Source organism: Amphiura filiformis, chromosome 20 (genome assembly GCF_039555335.1).
Source record: "Amphiura filiformis chromosome 20, Afil_fr2py, whole genome shotgun sequence".
NCBI lineage: Eukaryota > Metazoa > Echinodermata > Ophiuroidea > Amphilepidida > Amphiuridae > Amphiura > Amphiura filiformis.
Window position 1 is genome coordinate 6,439,294 of NC_092647.1, and position 25,588 is coordinate 6,464,881.

At 35.6% G+C, this 25,588-nt stretch overlaps 1 protein-coding gene across 1 annotated transcript in view; it reads right to left on the bottom strand.

Annotated features, from left to right (window-relative positions):
* LOC140142728 (CUGBP Elav-like family member 3-A) overlaps positions 1-25,588 on the bottom strand; it is a 250,638-nt gene that overhangs the window by 129,616 nt on the left and 95,434 nt on the right. Inside the window, exon 3 of the mRNA XM_072164723.1 lies at positions 15,665-15,713. Coding sequence (XP_072020824.1) covers positions 15,665-15,713 — 49 coding nt within the window. The remainder of the gene's footprint in view (positions 1-15,664; positions 15,714-25,588) is intronic.

Consider the following 25,588-nt stretch of genomic DNA (forward strand, 5'->3'; position numbering starts at 1 on the left):
CTGATAACACACTGAAAACTTTATATTGGAAGTTGAAATTGAAACAAAAAAACTTAATATAGGCCTATTGGAAGTTGAAATTGAATCCAAATGCAACATAGCATTTTGCTCTATGTACGCTAACACTAATAAAATTAAAACTAAAACAACTTGTGGCAGCTATGCCCACTTTGAACCATGTAAGAAACTTGGATAGAAACTTGGCATCCCTACTATGTATCTTGGGGGTTTGAATCAGATACCCATCATTATTTTGTATGCATTCACTATCTAGTATGCTTTCTAGCTACCTTTAGATCTCATCTGTAGTCTATCCAGAGTTTGCAGTGTATGCATGTGTGATGGGTAGGGTTATTTCCGTATTAATTGCAAAAAAACTTAGCGCTACCAAGCTGTTAGGTTTGTTTGTTTGTTTGTTAGTGTGCTTGTTTGTTTGTTTGTTAGTGTACTTGTTTGTTTTTATGTTTGTAATCTGGTAAGCAGTATCTTCCAACAAAGCTGTTTGTCAGGGTCAGATTAAAAAGCTACAAATTGGGGACATGGCCAGTCAAGACAAAGTACAGGGGTGTGCTCAGAATCCTTTGGGGCAGTACCATAGCCAGGATTTTTTCAGGAGGGGGAAAGTAGAGGGGGAGCAAGGCAACTCTCAGGGAGGAGTAAAGTTTGACAAAAATGGTCAAAAAGGTACAAAAATATTAAGGTAGCCAGCATGCCACTGGGTACAAGAGAGGGGAATACTTCTCACAGGGGCAGCTACCACTTCCCCTTAGCTATGTCAATGCATGCATGTGAATAGCAAAAATGTGCCCAGAATAGGATGAATTCTTATGTTTTTTTGACATGAAATCAATTGCTCCCCTTACTGGTCACACACCTGGAGAGAAGGAGAGTAGATATATTAGAATGATGCATACAGCGACATGGCCGACAAAAGAGGGAAGCAACAGGTAGTTCCACCAAGAGGTAGAATGGGTGGGGTGGGGGTACAGGAGAAACTGCCCCCTCAGAGGGACAAAATAATATCTGGTTGAAATATTAATGTTTAATCAGTCCTGTTTGGACCCTATTTATCCTCTCCAACTGACATAAAATTTTCAACGACCAGTCTTCTGCCTCCCTGTGAGTTGGAATAACCTGACTGGGTTACACGCCTTGTTCCACCCCTCCCCACTTAAATCTGTACCCTGTTTGCTTCTGAAAATATTTTACAGAAATTTGTAGACTATATTGCGGTTAAGTGTATTAATCCAGATATATACACGCTAGGCCATAGGGCAAGGCTGTGCAAGATAGACAGTTTTCACGCTTAAATCAAATTGCTCTTATTATTTATATGGCACATCTATTTTATCATTTATATCTTGTTAGCCAAAATTTCTGTGAATTTTGTCACATTTCATAATCTAGAAAAATGTATCCAGTTACCATGTTGCATGTTTCTTATCTAATCACATACTTTTTAATTGGGTCTCTCATTGATTTTGACATGAGGAAGTTATAATTTCACCCCTAAAATATAGAAAGCTATACCTTAACCCTCTTCACCCAGGTGTCGACTGCAGACAACAAGTTTCAAATTTTCTTTAAAAATTCAAAAATTTCCAAATTGTACATTTTCATAACCATATTTAGAATCAGCAGGAAAAATGCATTAAAATGAGTACAAACAAGCTGTTCAGTGGTTCTTGAGGTAGCTCTCAACATTTTGAGATACTATTCCCAAAACTTGGGACTTTTTATGTTGAAGTCAATGGCTAGCACACAGAGCATTAAAGGGGAATGGTCCCATTTCTTCACATTATTTTCCACTTGGTTGAATGATCTGGAACCCCTACTCCCATGGAGTTACATGCCAATATTTTAATCCCTTTGATATAAGAGCAAAATAATGTGCATCTGAGAGCTCTGTCGAATACTGTGTGTGTATAAAGTGTGTTAATCCACCTTAGCCTCCTCACCTAGTTACAACTGTAGCTAACTGTAGCGTTAAGGAGTATCTGGTTAAAGAACTTTGACTTACAGATGAGCATGTTTAAGATCCTAGAAACTCAATTTTGGCAAACAATGACTACACATTTATGAGATAGAATTGCGATACCTTTTGTTTTATTGTCTTGCAGGCTGGTATAAAATATGCTATTTTTATGCAAAAAAATTGACACTTGTTCAAAACATTTTAAGTAAAAGCTGAAATCAGATTGAGTAAACATTGTAAAAGTAGAAATTTTCACTCTACATTTATTTTCGCGCTTTTCATGCCCGTTTTCACGTTCCAAGTGGCTACCGCAAAAATAAAATCGCATGAATATATTTCTTTTGTTTACAGGTCAATGTAAAGAAATTTATAATCAACAAATTTAAAAACAAGTGAAATAGTTCAAAATTGGCAAATGTAAAAAAATTACACTCACAAAAATGTGCATATTTAGAGTATTGAGGTGCCAGGCAGCTAAAGATCAAATCAGCTCAAATCATTAACATAATATAAAGGGTAAGGTTACTTCACACTAATGCATCATTGTGAGTGATGTGTCGTCTGCAATCAAATAAGCTTAACCCATAAACAATTCCTACTTTAAAAGCCCTTTGCGCTCAAGACTTATCAAATAGCACCCATTACAAAAATATCTATTGCATTGATATTATGCTTTTACTAAATTACATGCAAGCACTTGTGTGCGTATGCACGCACTGATACATCCTACGTTCGTTTGATAAGCTAATTATTAGTACGGTATCAATGGTGTTGGAGTCTTTAGAATCAAGTTCTCATTTCTTAATTATAGAGATCACACTCTGGTAATGACTTGTGCGTATCTTGCTGGTCACTGATTTGTTTTGATTTCGGCTAGGAAGGTTCATCGCTTGCGTTCCCTGGGGGCGTTTTCACTGGAGTTACTATCTTGATTGAGTCCGAGTTCCCCCACATGGGACACGCAGCAAATGAGGTGGACAGCGTCCTAAGCACAGCACCAAAGCAAAAGAAAAATAACCAGTTTGCACCAATCCGGAGTCGATCACAAAACACATCGCATGCTTCACATTGTACAGCTCAACCAACACTCCCACAGGTCGTATGTGTCATTTAAATAATCACGGACATGGTCTAGGCACGGGACATTGTGAGGCCCACATCAACAATGCTAATTTCTCATGTCTTGGTTAGAAACTCACTACGGAGTTCATTTAGGCCAACGAATAAGCCAATAATCTCACGTCTCGTTTCGGTTTACATCCGTGCATCAATTGTGTTAAAATCATGCCTTCGTTTGTTCTCGCACGACTCGAGCTCTGAGATGTGCTGATTGCAGAAGGTTGAAAAGGGGAAAACCCATCACTCAAAAACTATCAAGTTGAAATGAGAGAGCAATATGCATAGCTAACCATCATATCATATACAGTATCTGTGACTGAATTACAAAGCAGATCCGGCCTTTTGACCTGTGAGGTTTTTTGATCAGACCATTCCCAAAGTACAGTATCACATGGTAATGAACACAGCAGATACTGCCTTCTTTCTTGGGCGGGGCTGAGATTGGTAGTCTTGGGTTGCAAATCTTTCCCTCCTCTTTCTCATCATCACGCAATCAATGTTTTTCATCACTTTTATAACTGGCAACAAATCTCAAGAATCCATCGTTTCCTTGTTCCCTTGCCTGCTGTATCTATGTTTGTTCCCATTTTGCTATGCAAACAACTCCTTCCTACCCTGTGTTGCTAGGATTTGGTGCGAGTTGCAACAAAATTTAAAGGCACATATCTTGGGTTCAATGAATTGAATAATATTCACACACACACCATCAAAACTTCATTTTTAATTGAAAAAAAAATCAACAAAAATACAAAATTATCCTCACTCTTAGGAATTAAGAAATGTTGCCTTTTTATAATAAAATCAAGCAGAGGAACCACTTCCTGTTTTTAAGAATTGACATAATTTTGAGCGACTTGAGAATCAAATTTTGATAAGTAACTAAATTATAGTTCACAATGCCCCGCAACAGAACCAGTGCTTTCTGACCTGGTATTGATCAAAGCCTTCTATGTATAATATACTCAACTAAATTATAAATTTCATTAAATTTTACTATTGCCCCTTTAAAATGGGTTAATTTTCAACATTTCCCCCCAAACCACCATAAATCACATTGATTGAATAGGTTGCGGAGATGTATCTTGGGGAACCAATACATAGTCAGGGTTCAGAACTTAAGTTTTCTTTCAATATTCAAATCAATATATTAATGATTTGAATATTTTGTTTTCATCTCTTGGTAATTATACAAAAATAAAATGGTATTTTATCTGTTCTAACATCTGGGTTTGCTGTGATTGTAGACACAGCACTTTTTTGTAACCAAATTTTGTTTTGTGCAAAAAATTTCAAAATAGAAATAAAAATATCAACAAAACAGGAAACTTGAAATATAAAACAATTGACTTCCAGCATGGAACAATATATTGAAGCGTAACAAAAAATCACCAAAGCTTCCAAACAATTCCCCCCTCCTAGTTCCCCTAAACACTCATCATTTCAAATGAAGTAGTTTGGTCTTCACGAGCCTTGGCTATTCAGTTGAAATCCATACACCCCCTAGATGAAAGACATGACCTTAATCTCCCACACAGGGGTATAGGCTAGATTTCAAATGGAGTCACCCATTTAACTGGAACAGCCCAACGAAGTACCACAGACCACCACCGATAAATTTCTCAAAGTTAAACAAAGCTGGCTCCACTTGGCTAAAACGTTTGGTTGACAGCACGAGACCTACATCCCCGGGTATGTCATATTTTAGGGTATATACGGATAAACGCTGCAAATGAATTGGCTGCCTTGCTCGCATCGCATGTTTGTTTTTAATTTACTTTGAACATACGGCTGGTTCGAGAAAGGTCACATGACTGTGTCTTATGTATGGCATGGACTAAGCACTTTCTTTCAATAGCTAAAGCACATAGTAAGGACTCCATCATCCACAAGCAGCCAGATAGTTAGGCATTTGAATGTTAGAGCACCATAACATTCCCTGACTATTTTGAATCCAAACCCTAATCTCCCAATCTTAATCCTAACCTACCATAACCTAAATCCTAACCAGACCCTAAAACCTAATCCTAATCTAGGAGTGGTGAATGTTAAGGCTTGATGACTGGGCTATTCCAGTTGAAATCCATACACCCCCTATGATAATCTCCCACACAGGAGGGTGTATATTTCAAATGGAGCCACCCATTCAGGTAACCCCATTTAAAAGTCTCACTCCCTGTGTGGAAAATAAAGGACATATCTTCCACAGGGGGTGTATGTAGGCCTATTTCAACTGGAATATCCCAATGCTTTAACTAAAAGAACTGGCATTACCTCCATCACATGGTTATGAAAAGCTCAAAGCTTGACAATTACTACAAGGGAGCTATTAGCACATACACCCTTCCTGGCACACTACATCTGTACCATACTGATGGGTCTTGCCGACAGGACATCTTGGCCACATGTCATCACTGTGTAATTTCCGTCGTTAGAGTAATGATTCTTATGTTATGAAATGCTATAAATTGCTTTGGCTTAAGAAGGAAAAGTGATTCACATCAAAAAAACAAAAATACTTGTCTGTAATTTAATACAAAAAGTGCATAAATCCGGGCAGAATTTAATCAAAATCAATTTGGGGGCTTGCATTTAGCTGATTGCACATTGATTTTATGCTTTCTGATTTCATGATGACATTTTGCAATCTTAGCCGATACAATCAGTTCTTTCCTGAGCTACCACAGCAATCTATAGCATTTCATAAGAATCCAGTCGTTTGTGGGAAATTGACTGAAACTCGTTAAAATTTGATACTATTTTATAGTCCGGCATCTTAATTACAGACATGAATTGTATAGACCAAAACGAGTCCTCCATATAATAATAAATATGCATAGTACGTACTCAATAAGAAGCAAGAAGTTCATTAATTAGTTGGTTTCATTATGCATATTCTTTGAATCCAGAAACACCTATCCTTGCACAGTCAATGACAAAGCTGCCTGAATTCTGGTTCTAGCTCATTCATTTTTATTCATGAAAAAATTACAAAAGGTAATTAGCAATTAAAGGCACTCTCAGCGATTCACTAAATCAGGAAATCTAAAAAAAATCACCAAAAATCAGATGTGCATTTTTTGTAAGAGAATGAGGGTACTAATTAACACACCATGCAAGTGATACAAACTAAAAATGTTTGTGTCAATGTTAGGCCAGTTTGTTCATTCAGACACCTGTCTCTACATGCATAAATTGCAAGGAGCCGCCGCATATTTATCACCAACACTGCCATTATCTTTGTTTTCCAAAAATATTTTATAAATGACACCTTTATTGACTTATCTGCACGTTTAAGCAATTCCCACCAATTTTACTTATTTTACATTTTTGCAGGGATCACTATCTAGGCCTATATAATTGCAAATCTGTACTGACTTTTGTTTCTTCATTTCTGTTGTTTCTGGGTAACATTTTGGTGATCATATGCCTCACTTCAGTGAATTTGCCAGCCATGATGGACTTCTCAGCAAATTTAAAATTAAAAACCATAGCCTTTGATTCTCACTTCAAATTCTAACTTACACTCAGCCATAGAGGGCTAGTCCAAAATCACGTAGTATGACTGCCCTTGACTTCCCGTAATTATTGCGCTATTTTAAGACCATTAAATGCCATATTTCTTTTCAAAATAAGCATCCTACCTAAACAAATGTTGATGTCTTTTAATATAAAACGGGGTTGCCATTGTTAATGAGTTAATGGCTTTTTTTTTTTAAGCATATTGCATGCATGACAGTTACACTACCAGTATAAATCTCAATGCACAATATTTATGTATGGAGCTGTATTACTCAAGTTCTATAACAGGAAGAGATATATTTTTATTATATGTTATATGATATGGTTATTTAATTACAATTTAGTCAAACCCGTCATTAATCACTGTATAAAAGGCTTTTCCTATGTATAATATATTGTGATAATATGTTTAACAATAAATATGAATATTATTTTAATTCTACTACAGAAAATCTACATACTTTCTTGGTTTAGATATCATTATGATCTGATGTCAACATTTACGTATTGCCATTATCTAAAACTGTGCATGGATCTCTTATTTTTGTTATAATGAGAAATTTGGCATTTAAAAGTCATTAAGGGTGGTCTTAACCCAGAAATTACAGAAACTTTTGGACCTCATAACTGCTCAATTATTGGTCATAAGTTTATATAAATATACATATTTAGAATGGCAAAGACTTAATAAATTCATCTGTAAGGTCAAATTTGGGCAAAAATGTTCATTTTTGGAGAAAATCCTAAAAAACAGTTTTCAATTTCAATGTGTTTTTATGCAAAATATAACTTTATAAACGATTGATGCAATCACATAGAAAACTGTAAATTAAATATGCCCGACTTTAGACTGATTTTGCTTGATCACACCACATATTTCAACATAGACAAGACTGAAGATGCAGCAGCAAAAAAAATTGACTGCAAACATAACGCTCTTCACTCCAATTCCCCATCAAAATGGTTTATATCCATAAAATGATATACTCTAAAAATGGCTACAACAAAACAAGAGAAAAGCCTGGGAGGTATTCAGAGTACAAAAGCCCAAGAAGCCATTCAATATACTTGCTGGCAGGGATGCGTAGCCTACGGGGAGGCCAATTAGGGCTTAACTTAAGGCCATTTGTCATGTTCCTAGTAATTAGCTTAATGAATATACCTGCCACATGTGATTATATTCTATTACCGTAATGTCATTTTCTTGTCACTTTGCTTCCTTCCAGCATATTCCAATTTAAAATCTCTGCATTTTATATTTTTCTCGTTTCTGCAGCAAAAAGCTGGGCCTCTTTAATATAGATTGTAGATGTAACTATTTTCAAAAGTGTAGTGTACAAAATTTTCCGGGCAATGTAATTTTTATATTTTTTTCGCCAAGCAGGGCCTCATGAAATATGGATCATTGATGAAACCTTCCCAAGCAGGTAGTCTAGATATTTCTCGGTTACATATTGATATATTAAGAAGCAAATTATATTTCACGTCTATACATATGATTTTAAAAGGTACAGCATCTACCTAATGGGAATTAATAGCCCAATTCTGTTAATTGACTGTAGCAGGAAAAGAAAGTGTAAAAAGATGTGTAAAAAGGAAAGAAGGAAGGTAGGAGTTGAATGAACGAACCAATAGCTAATAAACAAACAAAAATAACAAATTACCAAATGAATAAATCCGATTTCTTTTTGTGACAGACAAATAAATGCTTCACCATTATGCATACCCTTTAGGCCAAAAAAAAAAAAGTTGTTTGCTTGCCCTCAACCGACCGACCCTAATTTTGGAAATCAGAAAAAAGTTGTTTTTTTCTATTTACTGTACAAAAGAATACCGACCCTAATTTTGGAAATTCCTGAAAAAGTTTTTTTTTTCTTTTCAAATTTTTGCATTCTGAAGATGTAAAAAAAATGTATTTTAGAGTTTTTGTTCAACATTTTAGTTGTTTTGTAATGTTAGTTGATTCATTTTGACACCAAAATTGTCTGATTTTTCATATTTTGAGCCTTAATTAATTACAAACAGTAGAGTTGGTTAGTAATTTAAAAAAAAAAAAAAAATCCCGACCGACCGACCCAATTGTTAAAATTCAATTGAGGGCAAGCAAACAATTTTTTTTTCTTGGCCTTACTTGTTTGTCTGTTTGTGTTTGTTTGTTCAAACAGGCATGCTTAACCTGCATGGCAATATAGTTGACTATACATACTGGTATTCGCATAACATTGCTAAACACACTGCATAATTGAAGTCCTTCACCTTTTCAAGACAAAGTAAATGTTAAGGGTAAATAATACTATATGCATCCTGCCTCCCTTTTAAAACATATAAAAAAGAGCTTCCACTATCACAAATGGGCTATTCCAGTTGAAATCCATGTACCCCCTGTATGAAGATATGACCTTCCACACAGGGGGGGGGTAGATTTCAAACGGATCCACCCATTCAGGTACGCCGGTTAGATATGGACACCCCCTGAGTGGAAGATTAAGGTCATGTCTTCCATAGGGGGTGTATGGATTTCAACTGGAATAACCCATTTTGGAGCAGACGACACTGAATGGGCGACTCCATTTGATATTCACACCCCCTTCGTGGAACATTAAGGTCATGTCTTGCATAGGGGGTGTATGGATTTCAACTGGAATAACTCATTTTGGAGCAGACGACACTGAATGGGCGACTCCATTCAAATTTCACACTCCCTGTGTCGCATCTTCCATATGGGGTGTATGGATTTCTACTGGAACAGCCGAGTGAACATCCTCCTATCAAGTGACATCTGCCAGTATTGTGTTTAATTTGTTCGGTTTACATTATTACCCTTGCATGAAACAGTCCGCATAAGCCGGCAATCTGATCCCTCTGTCTTGCCATATTCCTGCCGATTCATTTCATAAGCGAGCTTCTGAATTTCATTTTTTTTTTCAACGCCTGTCGTTTTGTTTCCATTTGCATCTTACTATGAATGCTATCAAATCCTATTCTATCATGCATACAGGCTGTTTGAAAATATAAATAAGTCTTGGAAATATGAATAAACCTGAATTTGAATCCGCATGATTTTTTTATGACTGTTTCTTGCAGTAGTATTATATTTTTGAATGAAGCTGATTTTTTTAAAGAAACTGGGAGGCTACTACTATATAAAAAAAATGTAAAAAAGACGCAGCATGAATATTGTACCAAGCTGCTTTTTGTACGGCGCATTTAAAAATGAAATTGGTTATTTTTTTCAAACCTGATTTTTGGTGTGTAATATTTACATATGTCCCATCTTACACTGATATTGGAATCGGGTTAATGTTGCAATTACGACATCAAATCCCTCAAAGAGCTCCAAATCAAATGGTTTCTTTCCATTTACTTCATTAAAATGGACAGAAACCTTACTAATATTATTTCAGCTTTAAAATATTCATATTATTTCATCATTTTGGGTAAATACTAACAAAATTAAACTTAAAAGAAAATCATACATTACGGCATTGAAGTTCCATAAATGCCAAAATAATTGATTGATTGCTAGCTTGTTTATCTGTTTGTTTACTTTTTTGCTCATTTTGTTTATAACAGAATAGGAAACAATACATTGAAGTCACATGGGGTGGCCTTAACAGCCAAATGATCAAGCTTGCTCTTTCAACTTAAGCTTCACTCTGAGCAAAACAAAATAAGTATTCTTAAAAGTAATAATAACTTTTTGTTTTTAAATTTAAACACAAAATTCTTGGGTGAAAATGGTGCATGAACGAATAATGTAGCACTGTGTTTTCTGTTCCTAATGATATTCAAATCACAACCCCACAGAGTAATGTCATTTTGCGTTAAATAAGCTTCATTCTTTCAGCAAGCCTTATTTTGAGTAGTTCTGCGAGACTGCGACAGATCTATGGTGTATTTCTGTCTGGTACGCTCGTTATTACACGGTAAATAACCAAATACGGCACATAAAATGAACCATTTTAGTACTAATGGGACACACGTTTCATGTTAACCATACACCACACCTGTGAAATTGCTCAAAACAAACAAAACTATTTTGCCTCGGTAGATAATATGGATTCATTTCGTGTCAGTTTTGATTTAAAAGTGAGCATGTCAAAAGAGAGATTAAACATATTTGCCCCAGATATGCAAATATGCAGCAAATAGGGGGTAAACTTATCAAAATCGATGTTGATATTTGACGAGAAAAGATCAAACGTAGCTAAACATGTATACATATAGCTATAGGAATGTATCTCATGAATTATTCATCTTGCAGAGCAAGTTGGGATCACAGAATAAAAGCATGCCTACCCATGATGCATTGTGGGAATTGTGATAAATCAAACCTGAAACACTTCCCAGAATCCTTTGCAACATGATACATCACCTCTTTTTATCAAATGACACTTCTGTTTATTTACATAAATGTTCTTTTGTTTTCAAGTTGAGAATAGACTGGCTAAACATGGGTCTGATAGTCATAAAATAAAATGCACTTTGTATGTGACACAAAAAAACGATATTATTGAGGCTTATTTAAAGAAACACTGAAGATGTATTTTAGCTGTATCTATTTCATAAAGTTTTGAAGGCTGCATGATCTATGCTATGAGGTATGCTATGATTTTTCAACATTTGTTGCTGGATTGTATCATTGATGTTAAATTTGTGCTATTTTTTGTTTTTTTGTGATCTTTTGTGATTTTTTTTTATTGCTTTGTAATTCTTTTTTGTGTGATATCTTGTAAAAATAAAAAACACAGAAACATAAAAAAGAAACACTGAAGATGTTAGTGTTCTAATTTTGTGTTTCCAAAAGATCATCAACAATCAAAACAAATTATTCTGCCTGAAATGTGTCACAACTTTGACATTCTGCATGCAGCAGTCTGCACACAGGAGTGCAAAAGGTAACAATCACGTCTATTGCTTATTACAACTTGCATATCTTTCAGAAATGACACAGTTATAAGCTTCATTCATCTCTGGATGTCTGGCAAAAATATAACAATTCAGAATTTGGAAAGAGCGGGGAGATCTGCTCAATACAGTAATCTTCATTTGCAGTTCAGGCAAATACTCTCTAAAATTGTGTTATTTATTTAGACAGGGTATTTTTACGATTCAACAATGTTAAACATAATTCACCTGTATATAATTTATTTTCACTGGCTTCCTGCATGAACATACGTATGCAATGGACTCAATACCACTATTTTTAGTGCTGTTAAATTTTACAATCATATGAAAGCTCACCCAAAAATGTGAAAATATATGTTGCACAGTATTGTCATATTTGAAGGGAACACAGTGCTTTTTACATTAGTTTGATGTGGATTTCATGTCACTTGTATAAGCTTATTTAGACTAACACTTAGCTGCATTTGAGTATTGGCTATTGACAGTCCTACTACAGCCAAGTTTGCATTTCTTATATAGGGCCCTACTCTATATCATCCATGTTTTGCTTTTTCTTAAGCTTTATGTTAAAAAATAAAGGTGAATTGAAGTCATTGCGTCCCTCTTGGGGCAATGGCTAACTCTCGCATGTATCTTTGTTTAATGAGACCTGGCAGCGGTCGCACATGCGAGAAATGCCTTTTGGCGGTAGAAACGCGAGGACACGTATGTATAAAAATTGACTGGTACCGGGGAATGAGCACACTGTAGCTAGCTGGCCGGCACTGATAAGCTAGGGTGAGATGGTGAACTGACAGAGTGTGGACATTCTTATCATTTAGTTTTCATGAGCTATATTGATGATTATCATTAAACGGGAATATCGCAGACCACACCAAACTGGGCTATTCCATTTAAAATCCAAAAGTCTGCCAGAGGGAGTATCAATTTTGAATAGAATAGACAAACTGGGTAAATTCCATTTGAAATACTCACTCCAGTTGTGGAAGATCATAGTAAAGCCATAATACAGGGGGAGTATGGGTTTCAAAATGATTAACTCTGACAAATTACATTTAAAAAACATACTCCCTCTGTGGAAGGTATTTCCAAAATCTTCCACAGGGGAGTGTGGATTTTCACTGGAATAGCCAAATGTCTGCCACCGTGAAGGTTTCTGTACTTTTATTCTGTCTGGATTGATTTATATTTTTTGCTTAAGGGCTGCGAGTCTTCTCCGCATCCTGCTTTACCCAACCTGACAAACTGTAGGTTCCAGCACCTCTTAAGAACCTCATAGCCTATTTCATTCTACATGCAAACACATGATACGACTAATTATATTTTTTGTTGGTATAAATAAGTTGTATGTTTGTGACAATTTTGATCTGATTTCACGAAATTAATCCACTCGGTATCATGTTCATCAGTCACTTAGTAGCATTATGACTGAAGGGCTAGTCTTTCTGAACCCTAAGGATAATGCAGAAGAATTCTACAATTTAATATTATGTTACGTATCGTCGTCTGCATCACATGCTGCTGTATCTCAAAATGCTCCCTTGTGTGATTTTATTATAATTGTTGCATGTTTCACATTGTTAATTTATATTTCAGCATGCTTCTTTCTTTTTATTAATGGTCGAGATTGTAATATTGTGATAATACTTCAAAAGTAATATATGAAGTGTATTTTATGTGTATCTCTTAACAATTACATGACAATAATTTAAAAAGACATACAAGGCAGCCTTTTGAGATACAACAGTTTGTGAAGCAGTGGTGCGTAATTATGATTTTTTTTTAATTTGTTATGTCTTGGCAGAAAACTAAGCAATATACCCTGAAAAAAGGGTCCGTTACTGAACTATGTTGAGCCACATTGGATTATTTCAGTTGAAACACCATACACACCCTATGGAAGACATGGCCTTAATCTTCCACAAAGGGAGTGTGAATTTCAAATCCCCTCTGTGTGGGAGATTAAGGTCATGTCTTCCACAGGGGGCGTATGGATTTCAACTGGAATAGCCCATTACAGATCTAATCTAATGTATTTTTTTAAAAGCTATGTCAGTCAATTGAAGAGGTGCAAATTTAAAATATTGGTTGTCACCCCCGGGCCACCCTCCATCCAGCCACCCCCATCCATAATCCAAACCCTAACCCTAATATCTTAATCCTAACCCTAAATCTCATCCTAATCCTAATCCAAAAACCTAAACCTTAACCCTAATCCTACACACCCTAATCCTAACTGCTTAAGGTTACAGCTGATATATTAAAAATCTTCCCTCTATATACTACACAAAATGCATTCTTAGACAATATTGCCATCTTTAATTGATCACCAATTTCTATTCAGAATATAAGCAGCTCCAGTTTGTTCCTCTCCCTGAGCATTTCAGTATCATTGAGCAAACGCAGGGCAAATTAAGTTACATGGACTCAAGCATGCACACAGTTGTGCAAATACCACTATGCCCCAATAAATTTAAATTTTCAATAATATCACAGCCATACAGACACACCACATTTATTATTTACATTTTTTTTTTAATGCAATCTCTGTCATGTTTTTATTTTACATTTCAAGCATGAAAATTGTGTGCAGTGGTAAAATTTTGAAATGATCGGAAAAGAAATTGAATTAAAGCATGTTTGCTAAGTATTGTAACATTATTAGACATCCAATCTACGGAACGGATCAATATCAGAAGTAGGTTCGTATTAAATTTCCACGCTAGGAGACGACCATCTCATCACGGTAAATGGTTACATCTAATTACCGTCCTTTAGACTTCATACTTTATTCTACCTTAGTTTGGTTACACCTGTATAATGCTATACAATTCACACAGAAAAAGTAGCAATTAACTTTTAAATTCCGCTACTATACTTTCCTTTTCCGGTGTAAGCTTAATACTTCAATATTTACCATCCTGTTTTCAGTGCTTCGGAAATAAAACACAATGTTACAAAGCATTTTGTAAAAAGGATGTGCTAAATTGGTGAAGTCAATAGAACATACAGCAATTTGCCTTGTCAATAGTCCTAGTATAATGCCTATCCAATGATCAAGTTTAATTTAATAAGCATGCCTTTTATTTCTCCTTTCTTATATTTTATATCTTTCCACACACTGCTCATCTTTCCTAACCTTTTTGTCACATATATGCCAAGTTTTAAATATTTTATACTCACTAGACATTCTGATGTTAATTAAGAAGCTCTGTGAGTAATTTTTTTAAACATATCACCTGCATATCGGATGACAGGGTTTTTTTTCCGTCGCATTATTTTCTTTTCTCGTACCTGTCAAGCAGACGACAGATATGCATCATACTAGCCATGGACGGCCATGTTGAAAGCGCACACATTTTCCTGCAACTAATATTGACATATTCTTACGTCGTCTGCTGTTTCTTAACCCGCTAGTGATGACAAACAACTGACCAAAATGAGATGGTATATCCTAGTTGAAATCCATACACCCCCTGTAGAAGATATGACTTTAATCTCCCAAACAGGGGGTGTAACTATCAAATGGAGCCACCCATTCAGGTAATCTTATTTGAAATCTGCACCCCTTGTGTGAAAGATTAAGGTCATGTCTTCCATAGGGGGTGTATGGATTTCAACTGGAATAGCCCAATACACACAAAATCAAAGGCGTAATAATTTACATAAATTTTACCAAGCAACGGTACAGAACCTGAACTTGTTTTATGCATATCAAGAGGTGGACACAATGAATAAACATATTGCTTTGTATAAGCTTTTGAACCCGTCCTTCTCTTGAATTTACAAATGGCGTAGCTGTATAAATATCAATAAAAGACAATGCCCTAATCTTTACTACTTCCCGAGTGCAAACCAATTTAAATTTCCAAGGATTTCATAAAATGACAAGATTTATAATAGTTCTGAAAAAAATTGACATTTAGATATAAAATTACAAAATGCATTTTCTACAATATCTTGCTTAATATCTCATCCACTTTTGCACCGTTCAACCAACTATGTTGTCTACTATGCAGAAAACATTTAGCTCCTTCTTTAAGGGTATTATTTATAACACCATATCAAAATGGTAAGTTCATAAAATGTATGAATGGTATAAAAGGAATTGAATTGGGACGTTGGGTATTGTGTTATTCTTACCTCCTCTGCTTTCACTGTCTGCTGGTTTCACCTGCATTGGTCGATTCATCTGAAATTGACAAAAAACAAGAAAAAAAAATACATAAAATTAAACAAGTTTTATATAATTACTTATTATGAAGAATAATAATTTAGCAGAAATACAATGGAGAGAATATGTGACTCCTCGCCACAACTGAGCCCGGATGTCGCCAGTGCCACTATTGAGATATGCTCCATCGAACTTAACAATAAACAATAGGAAAGAAAGGATTTATTGACTGTTTTATTGATTTTCACTACTTAAATGTCAAGTACTATAGACATGATATACAGAAATACAATGGAGAGAATATATGTCTTACTTAATTTTAAAAAGCCTATCAAAATTAAATCTCAATATGAAGTTCCATAGGATATCAACTTATGCAACAAACTATTAAAATACAGATACCTGATCAAATAAAGATAAAATAATTTGTACAAATTGTTCAATTTTAATTTATTAGTCGTTCACATTTGATCTATACTCTATTTTTATGGTAGTTCAAAATAACAATATCATATATACTTAACAAATAAATTGCATTGTTTTTGTTTTCTTCTACAATAGAGAGTAATGTCATTGAGTTCAATCATCTGTGGAGAGTTATGTAATTACTGCAATCTACTTAAGATAGCACAACATCCTATGTGTCATTGGCCCCTGAACATGTTTAAAGAAAAAACTCCTATGTAAGCTCATGGCAGGTTTGTTTTAAGCATGTTCAAGGGTCACAAGTACATAGGTTTTTCCTGCCCAATGACAAATGAGAGAGTTAAGCAAATGTAAGCTTTCAATAGTAAACAGTATATATATCTAAAGTGCACAAATATACCTGAGAGCTATCTACTGAAGATAAGGCCCAAAAACAGAAAGGTTTGTCTCAAAGCTCACGAGAAATTTAAAAACAAATGAAAAAATGTGATTTTTTTAATTTTTTTATTCCCGACTTTTTTCATAGTATTTTGAGAAAAAAGTCTTGATTTTCGCCAATTTTTTCTGGAAAAAAACTATAAACAAATTTTTTTTTGAAATAAAAAAATTTCCGCATTTGTTTTTTGTCAAATCGTGGGATTTTACAAACACCCGCGCGCAAGCTTTGAGACGAACTTTATTTTTTTGGCCTAACAAGTACAATATTCCAGATTAGACACATTAACTAGCTATCAAATTATCTATCATAAAAAGAATGTAAGCTATCTATAGTAGATAGCAGATGTAAGCTATCTACTGAAGATAGCAAATTGAAAACATGTGCAATAGATATCACTATGTATACACTATCTATAGTAGATAGAACATTTGGCAAGTTATCTACAGTAGACAGCAACATCAATGTATGTAGATAGCAAATGTAAGGTATCTAATGAAGATAGCAAATATAAAATTTCTTCAATAGATACATGTAAACTATTATAATAGGTAGTGCATGTAAGTTATCAGAGGAAGTTCAGAGCAAATGAGTTGACAGTACTCAGAAGTTTGATATTATAATTGTTCTTTGAAACTTGAGAATCAACTCCATCTGACCAATAACATTTCTCTTGAATATGGCCAAAATAAACATTTATTATACTTTAGGAAGTAGAATCCTATATTTAAATGAAGTGTTCAACAAACTATTAACAAACTATTAATTCAACGCCATAAAAGGTTTTATGTAAATTAAGATTGACTTTACTTGACAAGTAAGCTGATGTGCTTGATTGCCTAGTAGAGAATAGTCAAATAAATCAAGATAAAATCAGCATTACAAGTCGTCTTACAATTTTCTAATGCAAATTTATGCTTGCATTATTAAGGAACAAAGATTAACTATCCTTAACAATTTCCAAGTACAATATATCCCTCTGACCACGATGCATATTAGCTGTACACAGCTTTTAACTGAATGGCTATTTTTAATGGATGCTTGTGTGTCGCTTTATAAAATGCACTGTTTGTGCCTCCCCATTACCAAATTAACAAGAGAATGCATCCGGGATATAATGAAAAGTAAATAGCTTGCAAATTCTTCCAAATCTATCCCGTAAGCCTGCGTGTGTGCCTGCATATAGAATATGCTATTATGTTTATGCATTGCTTTTGGGCTGCTGATTTTGCAAGTTTTATCCAACTTGTGAGTAAATCAACTGCTTATTAATTTGTCATCAAGCAATAAAAAAAAACCTCTCCAGTTTTACAAGCAGATTGAATTTTTAAGTAGGATTGGTAGCTTTGGAATTTTTTCTGGAGGTTAAAATGACCCTAAAAGCTTGAAAATTTAGTAAAAAAATGTTTGTTTTTTTTTGCAAACATATTTTGAAAATTCTCTTAAATTTTTTTCAACAATTTTCAGTCAAAATCAATCGATTTTGGCCCCAAAACGACTGATTTTGCATGATTTTAGGGCTTTGCAAGAAGAAAAAATTTCTTGCAATATGCAAACTCTGGGTCGGTCGAGACCATAAAATAGGACTGTTGTTTTCTGTCGCCTTACCTATTGATGAAATTAACGTGAGAATTTAAGATTTCCATCTCTCTTTCATAAATAAAATTTTAAAACAACACCTTTTGACTATATAGAATAGTATTCAGTTTGTAGTTGTAGGTCTATTTCCTGTAAGGATTATAAAATTAAGCATAATTTCCTTTAAAAAAAGAGTATAAAATTAAAACAAGTTTGCCTTTACTAATTTCTAATTAGATCCATAAAACAAACTATAACAAGAAGATATACACTTCCTACAATGTATTTGTTTTTCAGTTTCGGTCTCATGCGCTTGTTGGCTATCCATTTCAAATGCAGGTCTTTACTGACAAAAAGAATAGAGTATGTCCGCATCTTACAGAATATGTTCTTTATTTATTAATGACCCCTGTTTACCCAGTGTATTCTCAACATGGAAAAGGCATATTTTACAGTGAATCTGTGCAAAGCTATATGAGCGTCATGTGATTACATGAGGGTGGTGTAACATGTTGCAAAAGATGCTGGGATTCTCCAGATCCGAAACACTGTACAACACAAATATAGGTCAAAGAGGGACCATCGATTTGAACCTGGAATACAATAGCTTTCCATAAATATTCAAATTGCTTGACCAAATATCAAACTACAGGTGACCGAATCGCAAGATTTGGCTTTTCAAGGAAAAAATAGATTGGACAAAGACCTCGGAGACCAACCATAAATACATGTTTAATGGGAAACAAATACCAGTCTTATCTTTGTGAAGAAGAAATACGGTTCAAGAGATTGTCATTTGTACAACTTGTGAACACAACTTAATCTAGCTCACTAGGATCCACAACATGCTCATCTATCAGGGGCACAGTTCTTCAACCCCAATACATTTGTACATTCATTCAATGACCTTTGAAAATTTGAGTACAAAAACTCATACTCTGCAACTTGAGGTCAAATTTTGCACTGTGATTGTTCAATTGAGGTTATTGGAGTATGCCATTGGGATGAGGCTACTGTGGTCTAAAGTATCTTGTGTAGAAATGATTCAAATATGCAGGATTGTCCAACTTGTTTTGGTGACTTGGGTCCTAAGATGTATGTATAATTGCATAATTATGCTAATATTGGCATACACGTTTAACTGGGTAACAGATCATAGCAAAGCTATAAGAAAGTATGGTGTTAACTAGGTCAACAGCAGATACTGCTTTCTGTCAGAATGCAATCAGGGATTAACTTGACCCATATACTAATTCACACAGTCACGAAACCTTGCCAACCACTGCACTAGCGTAACAGACAGATAAAACACAAGTTTTGGTTGCCTGGGGATGTCTGCGTTGGCGCTTGTCAACTGCGAATTCAGTCGGCCATCTTAAATTTGTCAATCTCGACACCTGCAATGATTTCACACATCACGGGGTTAGAGTAAGAAGGCCATATCTGCAATAGCTGCCAGATGTTATTTTGATAGATATGTACAATATAAGAATGCAGCAATTGTCAAATGTGTATAGGGCAGCTATTGTGGATACAGTCTGACGTGCACCTGTCAAACTTGATATGTTCATTCTTGTTTCAACGCTGTTATATTTAGCTTCTGGGATATTGGTATCATCAAGCAACTTGATTTTCCCTCCATTTTATCAGTGTAGCATTGGTGTATTCCAGTTGAAATCCATACAACCCCTATGGAATGCATGACCATAATCTTCTACACAGGGGGTGAGAATTTCAAATGGAATTACCTGAATGGGCAACTTTATTAGAAATCTACACCCCTATGTGGAAGATTAAGGCAATGTTTTCCATAGAGGGTGTATGGATTTCAACTGGAATATCCTCCTGATGTGCCAGCATCCAATACTCAAATTATTGAACCTGTCTATCTTCCGAGTGTCCTCTATGACACTTATAGATATTTTTTAAAAACTAAAGTTCTTCTGATATTTTCTTAATCCAGTTACCTTATAGCAACAATTTTTTTAAATGGGCTCATTTTAGGCTAACCTTTCGTCTACACAGTTTAAAATATAAATATGTCTAATCTCATGACATCTCTTGCCACTTTGTCATTTATATCTCGTTCAATTTATAGGAAAATTACAAAAAGCTTTTAAACAGGTAAACCTGTTCTTAAAATAATCACACGAAATCACCACCCACATTAAGTTTTAGCACGTCCTAGAACACAATAAAGTATGTATGTTAATTCATCTAATGCCCGCAAGTCCATGTATACTATTTTGAATTCACCATACTGTCCATTGAAACTATTAATCCCAGTGTCCAGTGCACCATGAATCATTGGCTAGTAGCAGGAAAGAGAAGATATCTGACCCATCCCAGAATCCTTTGCAACATGATACATATCACCTCATTTCATCAAATGACACTCCCAGTACTTTGTACAAGTTTCCTTTGTTTTCATTTTGAGAATAGACTGGCTAAACATGGGGTGATAGTCAAGAAATAAACATATTTTGCAATATCTGGATGGCGTCTGTTAACTGAGGTACATTTCATCACTATCTCGACCCAAGCTGCACTAGATAGCAAATCAGTACTGAAAATTTAACTGGGAGAAATGCATTATGGGAGGTGTAAGATTTCTTCCCTGGTAGCAGGATGGCTGGACGGATGTACACTACAGAAGCTCATGAATATTCATCGGTGACAATGGCAAGGACGTGCCCGCAGAAATTCATCATGTGGACAGCCGGGGGTGGACAGTTGATTCTTTTGTTTTTATCTGATTAGTAAAATGCTATAAAACTTTGTTTTTAAGACGTTTCCTTATTTCAAATAAATCATTGTATGTAACTATTAAATTAATAATCTTCCCTTTTCTCTCTCTTTCTCCATATCTCTCTGTATCATTGTTTTCTCTCCTCTCTGACTCTCTCTCTTCTCTTACCATTTTTCTCATTCTTTCATCTTGGAATCAAAAACCACCAGAATGAGCTGTCCCAGTTGAAATCCATACACCCCCATGGAACACATGACCTTAATCTCCACACAGGGAGTGTATATTTCAAATAGAGTCACCCATTCAGGTAACCCCATTTGAAATCACACTCCCTTTGTGGAAGATTAAGGTCATGTCTTCCACAGGGGGTGTATGGATTTCAATTGGAATAGCTTCCTCTGACCTGCCCTGCCTGTTTCGTGCACCAAGAATTTACGAGAGACTTCATTAGGTTCATTAATGATTTGTACCCCATGCAGACTAAGAAATTAAAATTGCTGTATTAGATATCTTATCCGACTCAGGGATCTGACTGAAGAAACCTATTTTGCGCGACAGTTTTAGTGTGTATACTAGCTATTCTAATATTTATATATCTCTTGCCTTACAAGTGTCATATCAAACATAACAAATTAATCGGATATGCCCAAGGCCTGAAATAAAATGGATTTTAACATTTTTCTGCTTTGTCATTCCTTTTCTTCCTTTAGTCTTAAGAGCTTTCTTCTCTTTCTCCCCGCCGCTTTCTGAACGTCTATTTGTCACTGTTTCCCCCTCACTTTGTTCACACTGTCTGTCTGTCTTTATGTCTGTTTGTTTGTCTACCAGTCATGCCTGTACACAGGATTTATTTTGGGGTGTATTTTTGAATGATATAAAGTGCATGTACTTGCACAGAATTTTTGTAAAAAGTGGACAAAAACCATTAAATTTTCGCCTTTTGCCTTATTGCCAAAAAGTGGAACTTTTAGTGCTTTTTTGCACTTTTGGACCTTTTTAATGAACAAAAATAGCAAAAAGTGAACCTTTGTGGTTTTTGAGGGTGCTCTGCTACACCCCCTATAGGCCTACAATTGCATGCATACACGCCTGGTATACCTCAAAGTGAACCTCTGTGGTTTTGAGGGGTTCTGCTGCACCCCCTATACCCCTATACAGTATTATAATACACCCCTGCATAGCAGGCTGGTATATCTCTCCTTTTCTGTATCTTTGCTTTCTGTCTTCTTCCCCCCCCCCATCTCAACACAGTTATAACACAATATTTGTATCGCCTGTGGTGTATATAGATGCTCTCTTCTCAATAACAATATTACAGATTGATCTTTGCCTCCTCACATTGTGGATAAATGCTAGTCAACGGATTTTATTCCATACACTATCATTACTAGCCGAGTTAATGTACCATTAATTTGATAATGCGCTACTTTTCAGCTCTGGGAAAACATGACTCGATGGCGAGAAAAGGTCGTATGCAAGTGGGCAATTTGGTTTGAAATGAATACTTGATTCGTTTCAATTTTCTTTTCCCTAACAGAATTAAGAGATCACAGCACGATGAATATGATCATGTAGACATGGTGTGAGTGACGCATGTTTTTTTTTGCAATAAAATTTCTTCAAATATTTAACTTTATTTTTAAAACAAAGATTTTGATTATTATTAATACACTTAAATGTTATGCACCCGGGTTATGCAGCACAGGGACAATCTTTAATTTGATCATTGTCTGTGATATTTTGATTGATGCCCAAAGGTACGTCACACATCACTGGCATATTCCATTTAAAATCCACACTCCCTCTGTGGAAGATTTAGGTAAAGTATTCCACAGAGGGAGTATGGCTTTCAAATAGAATAGACAATTGGGTAACTTCCATTTGAAATACTCACTAGAGTTGCAGAAGATACAGGTATAAGGGGAGTATGGGTTTCAAAATAATTAACCCTAGCCAATTCCATTTAAAAAACATACTCCCTCAGTGGAATCTTCCACAAGGGTACAGCAGATATAAAATGGACGAGCCCACTGTGATGATGGTGTACAAATGGCACTAGAGCATTAACCCACCACTGCCTCATCTTTTAAAACTGATTTATAGTGACCACTGAAGCAAAAGCCTTACTGAGCTCAATATCCATCCATCTCTCTTGCATCAGGCCAACTGTTAGTCAAAATGACATCATACCCAATTGCACAGTCCCACAACCTGCATTCAACAATCACAGCTCATAAGTTGACCTCAACTTGGAGAGGATGAGTTTTCATACCCAACCCATTCAAAGGTCATTTTATGTGTGTACAAGCATATTGGGATCAATGAACTGCTTCCTCCTGGATGAGGTTGTTTTTGATGAGATCCTAGTGACTGTCGCATGAATGATCTTCAGTGGCCTTCCATTACCAGTGAATCATTAGGAAAAATGTGTTCAAATGATGATAAATGGCCCAGAGATAACGACCTAGTCATAATTCAATGTAAAAGACATGGAGGGAAAAGAGAGCAAAAATGAAAGGGAAGAGAGGAGAAGGGGATATATGAACTGAGGTAATGATACAGGCACAGAGCAAATGACATGAGTAGGGGTGTGTGGGTGTGGGTGGGGTGTAGGTCTGGGGGTGTGGTTGCATAAGTAAAGTACTGCAATAGTAGACTTTGATCTGACTATGGACAGCCTAAATGGGGACACACCTGCAACCGAGGATGTCCACGGTTGTATAAGCACGGTTGTTAAAGCCAATGTCCACATTTGTGAGGATGGGGGTGGGCGTATCCCCTTGGTATATAAGCATTCTGGTGTGTCTGGTGCATGTCCTCAGTTGGGGGTTAGGTTTGGTCTATGAGGGTCAACTGTTGGTTGGGTATTTTCTGGTTTTAAAAAAATCCACAGTTGTAGGTCTATACAAGTAGGGGTGTGTGAATGTGGCTGTGTGTAAGAATGGACTGTACAAAGAGAATACAGCATCCACATTATTAAAATTGTATGAAAATATTTTCACATTTTCAACATTTTAACATTTTTTTTTTCATTTAAAAATGTAACCTGTAAACAACACAACACTTGACATTCTGAGAAAACGATGATTCACCGCCATTCAAACAGTCCAAAACTAGACTTCCAAATAGATCTTTCTTTCTAGTTCAGTCAGCAAAATTCAGTTATTTTCCCAATGAATCCATTCACTAATGTTCCCTTTCACACCCAATGGTCTATTCCAGTTTGGATCCACACACCCCCTAAGGAAGACATGACCTTAATCTACCACACAGGGGGTGTTGATTTCAAATGGAGCCACCCATTCAGGTAACCTCATTTGAAAGTTACACCCCCACGTGTGGATATTAAGGTCATATCTTCCATGGGGGGTGTATTGGTTTTAACTGCAATAGCCCATTTAACTTTCCCCTCTTTGTCTAAGTAAGAAGTAACTTTTCACCTATCATGAATAGTTTCCATCTGCCTGAGGTGGGCAAATAACCCATAACTCTTTCAAAAGGTTGTATCTTATACCCATGGCAACATCATCATCATTTCTTTTGCCTTGGTTAATGTTTAATAGTAACATTGGCAGAAGGACGTCATTGAGCATGAAACTAGAACTCAGATACCTTCTACTCTGAAAGTTCTGAACACTCTCCATGCTGGTGACGACTATAGACGACAAGTTCCTAATTTTGTTTACAAATTCAACAATTTCAGAAATGTAAATTGCCATAACATTAGTTGAAATCAGCATGAAAAATGCTTCAAAATGAGTACAAACAAGCATAGTATTCAGTATCGAAGTTACGTAATGTTACTATGCCAACGGGATCACGCCCAGAGTAATGAACTACGATCAAACAATCACCACACAAAGTATATGGTACTCGAAGGATATAAAAATAGCGTGATCCGGTAACCAAGAGAATTACGTAACCACTTCGATGCTGAATTGGTTCAGTGGTTCTTGAGATAGTGCTTGATATTTTGAGAAAAATATCTCAAAACTTTTTACGCTGAAGGCTAGCATGCAGAGCATTAAGATAATATAACCTAGCAATGTTAAAGGAAAGTAACTGATAATATCGTTCATGCAAGTTGCAGCCTTTTACATGATACAGCATAAGGATGGTAGTTCTAGGAACAAAAGTAAAAGGGAGTAAGTCACTAAAGAGAGAAATTGTCCGATACATCCTTATCCCTTAGTAAGTCAGAAGAGGGGAAATCAATGAGTACAGTTAGACAATGAGGCAAGGCTGTTCATATCCAATGACTCGTGCGTGCAGCCAATTTAGGGCTAAAAATGGAGTATCAAAACAACTGGAAATCAATCTTTATCAAAAGGGCTGTGAATTACTCAATGAAGGATACTTAAGGATTTGGAATAATTCTGATTAATACGGTGAATTATACGAGTCATGCCTGCGTTTCAGCATAGTTAAGTGAAAATCTGCTCACGGATTTTGTTTGAAAAATGGGTGTGTGTATTCGCATTGGCGTAGTTGATGATGTTTGCATGTCAGACATCATCCGAGACTTAAATGGTAGACACTAGACAGGTAGATTTTACAATAAAATTGTTTGATTTTGTGATATAGATTGGCTTTATTTAAAAGGTGGTTCACCAATATGAACTTACAGACCTTTGTTTTCAAGTAACTAGCAATATAAATTCTTTGAAATCTTCTCATTAAAGGGGCATTTCGTGATCCACAGCC